The following is a 13,771-nucleotide window of genomic DNA, read 5'->3' as shown; positions in this document are numbered from 1 at the left end:
TGTAAAATGTAAGTAGAGGTACTGTCATCATTGTGACTGGTAACTGTGAAATAAATCTGAACTGACAAGGAAAAAAAAAAGAACATCAAAGGTATTAATACATTTTAAGGTCACTAGGGATTTTTGGGTTTCTTTCTTTCTTTCTTTCTTTCTTTCTTTCTTTCTTTCTTTCTTTCTTTCTTTCTTTCTTTCTTTCTCCCTTTCTCTCTCTCTCTCTCTTTCTTTCTTTCTTTCTTTCTTTCTCTCTTTCTCCCTCTCTTTCTCCCTTTCTCCCTTTCTCCCTTTCTCCCTTTCTCTCTTTCTTTCTTTCTTTCTTTCTTTCTTTCTTTCTTTCTTTCTTTCTTTCTTTCTTTCTTTCTTTCTTTCTTTCTTTCTTTCTTTCTTTTCTCCCTTTCTTTCTTTCTTTCTTTCTTTCTTTCTTTCTTTCTTTCTTTCTTTCTTTCTTTCTTTCTTTCTTTCTTTCTTTCTTTCTTTCTTTCTTTCTCCCTTTCTCTCTTTCTTTCTCCCTTTCTCTCTTTCTCCCTTTCTCCCTTTCTCCCTTTCTCCCTTTCTCCCTTTCTCCCTTTCTCTCTTTCTTTCTTTCTTTCTTTCTTTCTTTCTTTCTTTCTTTCTTTCTTTCTTTCTTTCTTTCTTTCCTTCCTTCCTTCCTTCCTTCCTTCCTTCCTTCCTTCCTTCCTGGAATCCTTCCTGGAATCCTTCCTTCCTGGAATCCTTCCTTCCTTCCTTCCTTCCTGGAATCCTTCCTTCCTTCCTGGAATCCTTCCTTCCTGGAATCCTTCTTTCCTTCCTTCCTGGAATCCTTCCTGGAATCCTTCCTTCCTTCTTTCCTGGAATCCTTCCTGGAATCCTTCATTCCATCCTTCCTCTCATTCTTTCATTTTTTTGGTACTCTGTGGATTTTTTATTTGTAGCCCCAGCAAGGTAGAGGATTTCTGGTGTAAACTTCAGGGACTGATTATTGATTTGTTTATTTATTTACACTGTGCTCATTTGCTTAGAGAGTGAATCAGTTTTGGCATGATCCTTCCCAGGCAGAGCTGTTATTGGTAGCATAAAAATAAATAACTGGACAATGGGCACAGGGCTCCAGTTCACATGAATATCAACCATTTCTTTGTGCATTTTGCAGGCAGGGGCCAGTTTTAATCAAGGGAAAAGGGACACATTCAGCACCAGGGGCTGGCCAAAAAAATTTACAGTTTTCCAAGAGACCATCATTGCTGGAATCAAATACAAGAATCGGGTAGAGATTATCTGTATTTCCAGAAAAGGGTTATGCACCTGCACTTGAGAGCAATGTGGGGCATTAGCAGTGTAAAATGATCTCAGGTCAGGGTGGATCAATAAAAGCATGTCTTACACAAAAGACATCATCAGTGCAGGCAAGACCTGAACTGGATTCTATAATTAAAGATTACTTTACAGTGCCTAAAAGCACTTTCAAATAATCCTATAGTGCCCAATGAAGACTTTATCTCTGGCATTGAACACTTAATGAAATTTAGTAAAGTCACATATGATTAATAACACAAATGGCTCTTTCTGCCTCCCAAGTGTGCAGGTAACCACAGAATTCTGTTTGAAGGCATAATAATAGTGTTGTTATGGCTGTGAGGTTCTGAAAATGTAAATGAGGCCACAAATGTGGGAAAAAAAAAAAAAAAGTTGTTTCTTCCTGTTGAGCTTGATTGCAATTACTCGCATTTCCTCCCTTCCCAGAATCGTACTCAGCTAGCTCAGACTTGGATTATGGCACACACTAAATCACAAGTGTGAAAACTCTGTTTGCATCTGGCATTCCTCCACTTCGATAGGGAACACCACACAAGATTTTTTCTTCAAATTATCTGCTCATTAGGTCCTGGGTGTGACTGGTGTCGATTCACTTGGAATTAAATCAGTAATGACAAACAGCCTGTGCTACCTGGCTGTTTTCTAATAGCAGAAGCCTTAAAAATAGTAAAAAAGACCAAAAAAATATAAAATAAAAGAGAAAAAAAAATCTTTCATTTGGTTTCTCAAGTGATTCATGTAAGGCTAGTTGCACTGAGATGCTGAGATACTGCTAGAAATGAAATTCGGTCATTTGCTACACAGTGATCTCCTACTACGGCTGAAGCAAAAGTGTGAGGTGCCTTTAAGGAGCATTTCAGGAGCAAATGTGTGCTTCATCACTCAAGAAATGGGAAAAAATGGTGTGATGGCATATTCCAAGTGGAACTGGTACTTAGGAACACCCACCACTTCAGGATGCTCAGAGACTGTGAGACCAGCAGAGTTCTTTGCAGAATTTTCGCTTTTCTGCTTTGGAGTAACTAGTCTTAAAACTAAGGTTTATATCAAAAATAGAGACTCCAGAATCCTGTGGATCCTTGGGTGACCAAAAGCTCCAGGCCCCTGCATCTCTTCTCTTGCCTGCTGCTTGTGTTGCATGTGTGGCACATTTACCTACACAGCGCTCACTAAGGAGCTGACATTGCTGTGTAACAATTGTTTGTTTTGTCCCTGCTGTGAATTGAAAGATATGAATAATTCCAATTATCATTTTTCTACTAGAGATTAATCTAAAAATTCTAAACAAACTTTTAAAGTTTTCTTCATTGGAGAACTATTAATATGCAGAAATTAAATGTTTTTCCTGTTTTTCTGCACTGTGTCTCAAACTTGTGTTTAGGACACCAATAATCACAACTTGATATTTGTTCATCATCTTTTATGAAGTGACCAGATGCAATCCCTGCATTTTGGCATGAACAGGAGTCATGCCACCATAGACAGGCAAGAATTACCTCCTATTTCTAGTTCTGCTGAAGAAAGACCAGACCATGAATGAGTGTATTGAGAGGGGATAATAAAGAATGTTCTGATGGCTAAACCTGCAAGTGATTAGCTAGCCTTGGTGTCACAGGAGTCCCTGGAAAATTCAGCTCTATAACCAAAAAATGAAGGACAAGCACCACTGGCAGCAATTTCTAAATGTTCTTGTCCACCACACAAAGCAGGGCTGGCTTTAAAGTTAGATCCAGCTTTGAAGTAATTCCATGTGGCACAGGGTCCTGTTTCAGGGAAGTACTGAATAAAACCATGGCTGGAGTTCCAGTAAAATGATTGTATCTCTGCTGGGTTAAAACCAGGAGCTTTGGATAGATGGGAAACAAATGTCTGTCAGTGCCAGACACGGTTTAGATTTTGGAGAGAAATCTAAAGTCACATGGAAAAATAGAAATGTCCTCCAGTTATCTGTGGCATTGATCCTATCCATAGTATTTGCTCTGTGTATGTGTGCTGTTTTGCACTGGGAGGTTTGCAGCATTTCTGCAGGCACTGATTGATGGAAAGTGCAATAATCTACCAAGGGAAAATCCTGCACATCTCCTGCAAACATCCCTCCACAGCCAGCACAATAGATCTGAGATGGGGTAAGAACAACAAAAAATGTCCCTAATTAAAATGGGGAAAAAAGTGTTTCTGAAATTCTTCTTTCCCAGTGTAGTAAATCTGATCCTTAAAAGGACCACACATAAAAAAAAAACCAAACATTAACTGCAGTGACTCCATGGAATGTCAGCGATTTTTTATGCAGAATATATTTCCTCAATGATTCAGAGTCTTTGGCTGTCCCAAGTGTGCTTAAGGATACAAGGTTTGGTTACCTGTGTAGTACTTTAAAAAAAGGCAAAAATTAGTTTCTGTATGTTTTAAAAGCAGAAGAAATTTGACACTTAAGGAAGACCAACAGCAGAGCTCTGAGCCACTGTAAAACACCTTAGAGAAAGACATTTGATCATGTATAATATTCCTCAGAAAATTTTCATGCTATTTGTTATGATCCAATTATTAAAATAAAATTAGAGACATGCCTTTGCCCAATTAAGGTGCAAAGGAGACTGTATGCCAAAGTCAATAGTATGGATTTTATTTAACAATAAATGTGAAGAAGAGAGAGAGACAGAAAGAAATCAAAAGGAAAAAAAAAAAAAAGTAGGGAGGAGAAAGAGAGTGACAGAAACAGATTAAGTAGAAAATACCACCACTCCATGGATCCAAACAATGTCCCATTGATCCTCCCCTTGTGTTCTTCTCTGTGGTGATGGTCCCACAAAACACGGAGTTCAATGGATTTAAACACATTTGGGCCAGGTGGGAATGCCCAGGTACATCCTCTGAGGAAGGGCAATTTGACAGTTTCTTGCATCAGAGGATGGGTCTACGTCACATTCAGGGCTCTGGTGGCCTCAGGAATGAGTCTGGGGGACACTTTTGGGTCTTTGATTGTTTATGACCCTTTTTTAGCTGCCTCTCATGCCAGTGTCCTGTGTGTGGCCTTCCCAGGGTGGGGAGTTTTAGAGCTGAGCTGGTTTGTGTGAAGGACAATGGGTATTCACTGCCTCTGACCAGAGATTATACACCCAATAACTCTCTCCCTATTTAATTCTGTTTTTTCTCTGGAAGAACAGTGGTAATAACTGGTAAAAAACCAATGCTAAATGTGCCCAAAGGAAGATAAACCATAAAAAAAACATCCCAGCCCTGTCTTGGCACCGAGCACAAGGGCTGCTTGGGAGCCACCACTTCCTACAGAGCAATGACAATGGTGGCTGTGCAGCTGAAGGGCTGGATCTGCAAAGCAGTTTTAGGGAACTCCAGTACTGAAGCTGTAGATTCCCCTGTGTCCTCCTCAGGCAGTTTCCTCCTACTATCCCCAGGTGGAAAGGAACAGACTTCTTCCAGCTGTGCCCTTACCCAGCTCTGCCACACTGGTGTTTCATGTAATGCAGACCTGCTGTGTGACACAATGCTGCATCATCAAGATCATGCCAGTCAGGAGATACAAAGGTGCCTATCCACCATGGCAGCAGGGAATGGTGTTCAGTTGAATTGAATTCACACACACTGTCTGACTCAGAAAGTCATTTGTCAGGCAGGATATCAAGCGTGGCACCCTGTTAAATGTGTCAGGAGTTGACCTGAAGCTGTTATGATTTGTTCATGGTGGTAGAGGTGAAATTTCACAGAAAGTGAAGTTTCGAAAGTTGTAGGTATTTGAAATTTGACTTTACGTAATGGTTCCTTCACTGGGTTTAATTTGCCTTTGCTTTTTTCTGAAATAAGATCATTCTGAATTTTAAGAAACTTTTAACTATAAATAAGCCAAAAATAGGGCAAATTTTTTTGGGGGAAAGTGAGAATGTTCTTCCCAGGAATGTACCGTTCCTAGACTTTAACTGAGGTCAGGTGGGGACTGTCCAAAGACTGGAACCACTTGGGTGTCAAGCCCAGAATCATGTGTGCTGTCAAGAATGAACCTCGGCAATCTCAAATCTAAGTGTGCAGAGTTGGTGCAGATAAACAAACAAGAAATGCTCTGAGCAGAACATCCCCATTCTCTCCAGGAGCATGGCAGTGACACTGCACCAGAGAGCAGTGGGGCACCGCCAGGAAATCTGTAACACTCAGAAGGGGTTGATTTGCCCTTTGCTTTGCTGCTGGGTGCTCCAGCCAAATTCTACAACTGTCAGACAAGAGGCTGCAGCCAGGTGAGGGTTGATCTCTTCTCCCAACAAACAAGGGATAGGAGGAGGGGAGATGTGCTCAATTTGCAGCAAGTGAGGTTTAGGTTCTCCTATAGGGCAGTCAGAAGTGGTCAGCCCAGGAAGACCCAGCTCCAGTCCCCATGTTCCTTTCAATGATAACGTTAGGGTGTCTGCAGACTGGATCCAGAGTGCCCTGGGGGCTCCTGTGGCTGGGTTTGTGTCATTGGATACTGATGGGAACCAGGGAAAAAGCAGCCTTGAAGCCTTGGGTTTCTCAGCCTGGTCAAGGACAAGGAATTATAATAATTATTAACACCTGTAGTTGATCACACAGCTGTACATGTGCTATGTAATGTTTTGCAGAAAGCATGTTTTCAAAGAGGTGTTGCCTTCTTGGACCAATGAGTCTTTTCTATTCTGTTTTGCATGTACTACTCAACATAAGTGTAGTGTTTCTTTAAATAAAGCTCTCTTTCTGCTTCTCCACTGCATGAGGAGCATTACGCTTTCCACCTCTCCTATAGCCAAAATGCAACAGGTTTGCACTCGGGGAGAGGATGCCCAGGAGCCACCGAGGGATGAAGGCTGGGGCCTGTGGGCTGGGAGGTGTGGCTCTGGGGCTGTGACATGCCAGAGCACGGGTCACAGTGGGAGCTGTGAGCAGGGCACGGCAGCTTGGCAGCTGAGTGACGTGTTTCTGGTGGCTGTGACACCACAGAGCACAGGTCACGCTGACACCTGTGTGCAGGGGCAGCAGCGGGCAGTTGGATCCTGGCAGGCAGTGAGTGCACACACCCTGGGAATGCTGGGCTGGGTGGGGGCTGGCAAAGATGCCCTGGGGGTTTAAACCCAGAGTGGGACTGGGGCCCTCAGGGCAGGGCACTGACCCCAGGGCTGGGGAAGAGGGGCTTGGGGCTCTCAGTGTGGCAGAGAGGCTGTGGGGACATTCCAGGTGCCTCCAGCCCCCTGCTCCCTCCCAGCCAAACGTGCTGAGTCCCCTTTCTCCCACCAGGCCATGTCTCCAACACTGGCCTTGATCCTGGCCCTGTTAGCTGCCCAGACTGGGCTGACAGCAGACCCAAAAATTGACGAGAATGAATTGAAGCAGATTTGGAAGCGTGAGGAAGTTCTGCACCAGGAGATGTCTCGGCTGCTGCAGGAGATTGAGGGGAGCAGAGGCACAATGGAAACCCTGCTCTGTCCTGCTCTGAAACAGCACTGGCTGTTTTGGGGCAGTGCACTAGCCCTGGTTCTGGTTCTGCTACCTATGGGCTGCTGCCTGCTCAGGAGAAGAAGGCGTGGATGTGTCAGCTGCAGGGAGCAAGAGGGAGCCAAGGAAAAGAAGGTTGTCATCTTGAAGTTCGGCATGGAGGGGAGGGTCAGCAGTAACAAATTTGGGTATGAAAAGGTCAACAGCAAAGAGAAGAAGAATGTCAGTGGCCAGGAGAAGGGTGGGAGCAGAGAGAAGTTTAGCAGTCAGGAAAAGGTTGGCAGTGAGGAGAAGGTGAAGGGTGCAGACAGTGGTGGCAGCACTTTGGCTGTGCTCACCCCATCAGCAATGGGCACATCCAGGATATGGCTGGAGCAGGCTGTCAGCAGCCTGGTCTAGATGAGAATGTCCCTGCTCATGGCTGTGGGCTCACACTGGATGGCCTTTGTAGGTCACTGCCAAGCCCAACTGTTCTGTGATTCTGTGATTCCACAGCAGGGCCTGCCCAGCACGAAGGTGCTGAAGGAGGTGGTGGATGAGCTCCTCCGTGTCTGCCGAGTGCTCTCCTGGAGGAGCTCAATGCCTGAGTTGCACCTGGCCTCTGGGACGGACACCAGCTCTGAAGCCTGGAGCATCCAGCGGAACAGCAGCACCTTCCGCCCGCTGGTCATCCTGCAGCCACCCCCTGGCTACTCCTTCCACGCTCACAGCACGGGGCGGCCACCAGCCGGGCGCATCCGTGTGGCGCTGGAGTGCCTGTGCTCCGGGGAGCAGCTGCTGGGGCAGACGTGCTTCCTGCACGCCTCTGGTGGCCAGCTGCCCCGGGATCAGAGCCTGCTGGACACCCTCTGCACAGGCTCCTGCTTGGATGCAAGGAAAGTCATCCGCTGGGTCCAAATGTTGGTGTCATCAGCCTGGCTGCTTTTGCCGCAGTCATGTCACTACCAGCTCTCGGCGCTGCCCTGCAGCAAGTCCTGCAGCTGGCAGCTGAGCAGCACCTCTGGGCTGCACTGCAGGATTGAGATGGATTTGGCCGTGCAGGAATGCAGCTCAGGTGCCTACCTGAGCCTTGAGTAGGCAGCAGCTCTGCCAGCAGCACCGTGTGGCCAGAGAGCTGCTGCCTCTTTTTCCTACACACCACCTAAGCTGTTCAACAAATGGGATGAAATTTCAGCCCTTCCCTTTAATAAACCAGAGCTGTGGCAGCTTTTGAAACAGGAGGAATTATATGTGATTTTTTTTAGACTAGACTCTGTCACATTCTGTGAACTCTTGGGGCTGGTTTGATATCACTGCTGGTGGGCAGCGATACCAGGACCGCTTCAGACAGGAAGTCCATGGTGTAAATCCAGAGACACGGGAATGGTGGAGCAGCCTCGAAACTCAAAGGCTTTTAGTGTAACAAAAATAACAAACATCCACACTACTTGCAGGCAGAACTAGGAACATGTCTGGATGTGCTCTTATATGTCCCTACGTATCCCATGGTTTTATATTTAAGTGTCCTGTATCTGCAGATGAAGCCACACCCTGTCCTCCCCCACCAGATACAATTCCACAGTTTGAATGTAGGATTTATTTTGGAAAATCACTTTTGAGTTGATGAAAACAAAAGTGGTAAAATTACTTGATTTTTGGGTTTGTTTTAGGGTTTTTTTAAAATTAACCTGTTTCTGTCTAAAGTTTTAAGCAAACATGTAAATTTTTCTTTAGAATTATTCAGACAATGTTTCCAGAATTATGGGGTTGAGGTGTGATCCAAGATTTGTTAACTTGAGAGGAAAACTCACTTTGACTGAAGCAGATTCTAAATAAAACCTGCAGAGTTCCTAAGCACATCAAAACCAAGTAAGCATGAAATGCATTTGATCCAGGGTTCTTTAAATGGAAATATCTTGTTATTATTGCTGGTAGACACAGGAAAAGAAAGAGGTATTGCAATAGTGCACCTAACTACACTTAATACAGCCAGAGCAGCCTCAGCCATCTAAATTGTTTCACACCAGTTTCCACAACTACAGGCTGAATCTTTCATAATTCTTGGGTGTTTTATGAAATTGGATTACGGAGTTAGACAGCTGATATACCTCAGGCTATTAAACTGCAGAGAGGAGTTCATGTTGTGCCAGACCATTCATCCTGTTTACTGTACCTGTATAGCAAACATCCCAGAAAATGTAGACAGAAATTTTTATTTCAGGTTCCCAACATAGCAACACTGTGCCTGGGGCTCCATAGCATTACTCTGCAGTAATTGCTGCTTCTCAGAGGGGAAATTAGAATTTTTCTCCACTTTTTATATATATGCTTATATATATGCTTATTACAATACCCTGGGTTTATAACCAACAGTTCCTATCAAAATATGTTTTTCACTGATCTCCACAGCTGTTTGTGTTTTGATGTGGATGGTTTTCAAGGAATCAGATCTTTATAAATAAACAACTTTTTGACTAGTGTATGGAACATTAGGAGTGAAGCTTCTCAAAAATTTTTGTTCTTTTATTTTTTAAAGGCATTTAAAGTTCTTGGATGTCAGTCTATCAAACTGCGTGGTCTAGGATATATTTAAAAGCTAAAATATCATGGCTCAGGGTCTATGACTAGAGAAAATTATGACTGACACAACTTTTATCCTGTCAACAGTATTTCAAAAGGGGGCGAGGTAGCACTGCCAGCCTTGATGCTTTTGAATGTTTGCAAGTTGTTATTTGCAGTGGTATATACTGTAGAAAAATAAAAAGAAGAAAGTAGCTCTAAATGCCATTGCAAGGACCAAAACTATGCATTTTCAGGTTTTTTAACGAAACAGTAATTCTCTTTTTGAAGTCCACATGGATGGAAAATGAAGCCAAGAGAAATCAAGGACTGGTTTTCTGCACTTGGTGAAAGTCTCTAAATAACCCAGAGATTCAGGTGTTGTTGTGAAAAAAAGGACTTGGCATTTCTACCAGGTGGATTTTCTCTCCTTTGTGGTAACCTCACAGTGCAGGTTGAATGAAGAACTTGGGATGACCTCATTGAAGATGTCTGGGGAGTGGAGTTAGATTGAGGATATCTGGGAACGGCAAGAGCAAAATTTGGCTCTTGGTGTGCTGTTACCAGTGTCAAAGGCTTTGCAAGATGGGAATTGGTGGCAAATCTGGGTAAGAAAATGCTGCAAGTCGCTCAGGAGCTATGAGATCCTGGAGGGATCCCTGGAGGGGTCCCTGCCCGCTCAGGGCACGGCTCTGACGGCTCTGACAGTCCAAGGTCAGATTTTTTTGGTGCAGGGGATTTTGGGTGCCTGGAGCCAGGCCCTGAGGGGGCAGTGCCTGGTGGGGAGTCCAAGGTGGGTGCATGGGGAAGGCAGTGGCTGTTTCTGAGGTGAGGAGAAGGATGAAGGGATTGGACTTCTTCCCAACATATCGTAGTGACACATCATGGCAGGAGGGCAGAGGCCATATCTGCTTCCACAGCTGGGAAGGTTGCTTGGAAAGGCTGTGGGACCCTCATCCTGGGCAAGTGCCTGCTCCTGTTGGCCTGGCTGTGACACAGCATCTTTGCCTCCAAAAGTCCCTTCTGATGTTAGTAACTTCAGGACTTGGTGGTGGTCACTGTCTGGCACAGGACAGAAGGTTTTAGGGGCCATCATTTCAGTGCCCACCCAAGCAGGGCCCAACATTGAGAAGAAAGACTGTCATCCTCAGGCACAGAGGGTTCATGGGGGCAAGGAGCAATGCACACCAGCTGCTGAAGGAGAGGTGTGAGGCAGAGTTACATACTGGAGACAAAGCCATCACGATGGAAATTCCAGGGAATTCATGAAAAGATATGAGGTTTTGCTAAAAATTAAAAAAAAAATAAAAAAATTATACCTGGGCCCAGATAGGAGCCTGAACGGGGCAGCAGAGGAGCACTCATAGCTTTATATTGTGTTCTTTGTTTCTGCTTTACTCTTCCAAAAACAGTTTAATACTCTTTCATTAGGTCAGTGGGGATACCCAAGAAAATATATCAGCCATGTTTACAGGGAAAAGCCCTGACATTCTCACTTCAGGAGAATGAAGGCTTCAACATCATCATCTATACAGTAAACTTGAAACATTTTAAAATAATTTTTTAAATTATAATTTGAATTATATGAATGAGAATTACTACCAGTAGTGCCTGGTAATAACAGTTCAGGATATTTCAATTAGTTCATTTGGTTTTTTTCCTTTTGTCAAATAATTGGTGGGAAACACTGGCATTTAACTAATTATGACAATTTTTCTCTGTTTTTGACTGTCTCAATAATTGTGAACAGTATTTCAAAGGGCTTTGGGATAACTATTTCAAAAGGAATGATAGTTGTCCCTGTTCCTTGTCATCAGAAAAGGCACAGGCACCCCACCTTATGCCAGGAAAAGCCCCAAACTCTCTTGTAATCCTATTGGAATTGATGAACCCAATGGAGGGTGGCTCTGGGAAGATTCAAAATCCTTTTGTCAGAGTAGAATTAAATTTTTGCCTCCTAGGTATTGGGTGGTTTCTGATGGATCAGGGTAGGCAGGAATGTGTGCTGTATCAAACCAGGAATGTTCTCCTGTGAGGTTTTGGTCTGTGGTGAGCTGTGAAGGCGGCAGCACTCTGCAGGCTCTGGTGGAAACAGCATCAGTCTGCACAAAAGCCCAAAGAGCATCTGAGCAGAATAATGGTTTTTCTCTACAACACAGATATGTTGCTTCATGACAGCCACTTCTCCGAGCTGTTTTAGTGGCACAGGGCTGAGGCAGAGCTGGAAAAGAGGGCAGGGGACAGATGACACCGTGGGGGCTGCTACCATCCACCAGCCTCTGTGCCTGTTTCTCCTGTGGGAATTTAACCTCTCTGGCATTGGCTGGGAGGGAAATGAAGCAAGGCAAGAGACATGAGGGGATTTTTGAAGTGTGTCGGGATGAAGTGTGATCAGTTCCTGAACAAAGCAGGGACAGGCAGAGCTGGACCTACTGGTGGGCAGCGAGGAAGTGATTGTCACTGGCTACAGTGACCATGGGGAGCGCTGGTCAGGGTCCAGGGAGAGTCAGGATTTGGGAGCAGCAGAGGACGCTCCCCAGACCTTAGGAAAAGAAGGAAATTTTGGCGTATGCTGAAGTAAAACTAAAGTAAGGGGGCAGGAGGGGTGTACAAGACAGGGTGCGTTAGTGCAGGGCTTCAGCATAAGAGCAGATGCTTTTCCATGGGCCAGAAATTCCAGCACGTTGGTAGTGTCACTGTGAAAGCCAAATCTCCAGAGGAAAAGCCAGCTATTAAACCAAAAGCACAACCATGCCACCAGTTCAAGATCTGCACTCTTTTGTTTTGCAGCACACCTCAAATCACGCCTCTAAAATATTGTGAGGAAAACAGGAATTAGAGTCCATTTGCTTTATCTCTTTATTGTCTCCTGTGGGCTGAGCTCCCTGAATAACTCACTTCTTCCCTCACACAGGACCAGCAGGTGACTCCCATGCTGCACTGTACACCCGTATCAGGAAGTGCTTGAGGTGCAGCAGAAGTGGAGATAAAGCTGGACAAAGTCACTGCCACTGGGAAAAGAAGAAGACAGATGTACAGATAGCCTCACAGGTGTTCAAAGTGCTTGCTTTAAAAGGGACTTGCACTGTGTAAATTACTGAAAGCAAAAATCTCAGGCACAGGCAAAACTAAAAATCCCTGGAAAATCTCCCAACAAAATGTTTCAGCTTAGATCAATCTGGCCAATGAAAATGCTTCTCTAGTGAAATTAACAATTTTGCTTGGGGAATTTCTCTTTTAATGGCATTATATTTCTTATCAATGTTTTTTCGCTAATAGCTCCCAGTGGTCTTCAGTAGCTACTAATTTCCTAGAAACTATTAATAAGACACTGGTAGGTCCCTGAGGTCATGCTGAAAAATCTCATTGGAAAAAATGGCAAAATAATTTTGGTTTTATATGTTGATATACACTGGGAAGAAATAGATACACCTCTAGGGACTACTGTAAATCCAATTACTTGGAAATTTCTCAAAACAATGACTGAAGTTGCTCTTATCTGCAGTCATTTGTCTACATCTTCGTGAGTTGCTAAACTAAATGCTGATGATACACTCTAGTACATTTTTTTTTTTTTTTTTAATGTGGCATTAGATCCAAGCTTTCACTGGTGGCACTACAAGCTTTTGTTTGGAGCTGGAGTATTAACTGACATGTCCATGAACTGGTAGATGTAGAAATCAAAGGATTTTTGTTCATTTCAAAGTGTCAAAGCCCACAGACAGTACATGCTGTGTAAATACCATCTTGACTTGCCTACTCCAGCCACAGCTCATTTCTCTGCCCCCAAAATCAAGTTCTTCTTTAAATACAGTTCTCATTTTCTGTGCGTCTTACCAAGCAGCTCCTCAAGGCAGCACTTCCAGGAAGGGTCCAGCTTCACTCCCTCTCTCCATTCCTGAGCAAAGCCCTCCTGCCATCCACAGGGCTGGGGCCAGGGGATCTGCAGGATGGGGAAATTCCGAGTATGGGTCATCCAAGAAGGGGGCACACAACTCCCTGGGATCCCCCTCCCCTGGTTAAACCAATTTCTCCACAACTGAGAGGTCCCTTCACTCTTGGAGGACCTTCCTTGGTTGCTGGGACCTGAGGCACCCAAAGGAAAGAAAAAGAACTAAGCAGCAACAGTACTAAAACCTCATACATGATCTCTGCCTTACTGTTCGTGACTGACAGGTGGGCAAGCATCTCATTTATTGTCTTTATTTTCTAATTAGTAGAACTGTCAGCAGGAAAAACAAACCTGACTGCACAATCTCTTTTTTTTTAATATTTGGTTGCAAGTTTGCCCCAAACTCAGGGCATTCCCCTGCCTTCAGTGTAGGTGTGTTCACTGTGGGTAGATGGAGGTCCAGAAAAGTGCAGTTTCGTTTACCTGTTTCCATGGCAACACTTTTTTTCTTTAAAGATCCCCAAGCTCCAGTAAAAACTCAGAAAGAACCCTTTTTACCTTCTTGCAGAACAAATGCAATCAGTGTGCCATTGACTA

At 44.2% G+C, this 13,771-nt stretch overlaps 1 protein-coding gene across 1 annotated transcript; it reads left to right on the top strand.

The window, feature by feature from the left end:
* Window positions 1-6,228: 6,228 nt before the first annotated feature.
* Window positions 6,229-7,966, top strand: LOC130265045 (inositol 1,4,5-trisphosphate receptor-interacting protein-like 1). Its single transcript, XM_056513812.1, has 3 exons — window positions 6,229-6,315; window positions 6,547-6,879; window positions 7,240-7,966. Exons 2-3 carry the CDS (start codon window positions 6,550-6,552, stop codon window positions 7,819-7,821), a joined length of 912 nt encoding a protein of 303 aa, XP_056369787.1. The 5' UTR covers window positions 6,229-6,315; window positions 6,547-6,549; the 3' UTR covers window positions 7,822-7,966.
* Window positions 7,967-13,771: the final 5,805 nt, after the last annotated feature.

This window comes from Oenanthe melanoleuca, chromosome Z (genome assembly GCF_029582105.1).
Source record: "Oenanthe melanoleuca isolate GR-GAL-2019-014 chromosome Z, OMel1.0, whole genome shotgun sequence".
Taxonomy (NCBI): Eukaryota; Metazoa; Chordata; class Aves; order Passeriformes; family Muscicapidae; genus Oenanthe; species Oenanthe melanoleuca.
The sequence above is the reverse complement of the archived record's forward strand: the minus strand, read 5'-3'. Positions and strand labels throughout refer to the sequence as shown.

Coding starts and splice junctions, on each gene's coding strand:
- LOC130265045 (XM_056513812.1), top strand. CDS start 6,550: ATGTCTCCAACACTGGCCTTGATCCTGGCCCTGTTAGCTGCCCAGACT. Junction 6,880..7,239: donor AGGGAGCCAAGGAAAAGAAG/GTTGTCATCTTG, acceptor GTGATTCCACAG/CAGGGCCTGCCCAGCACGAA.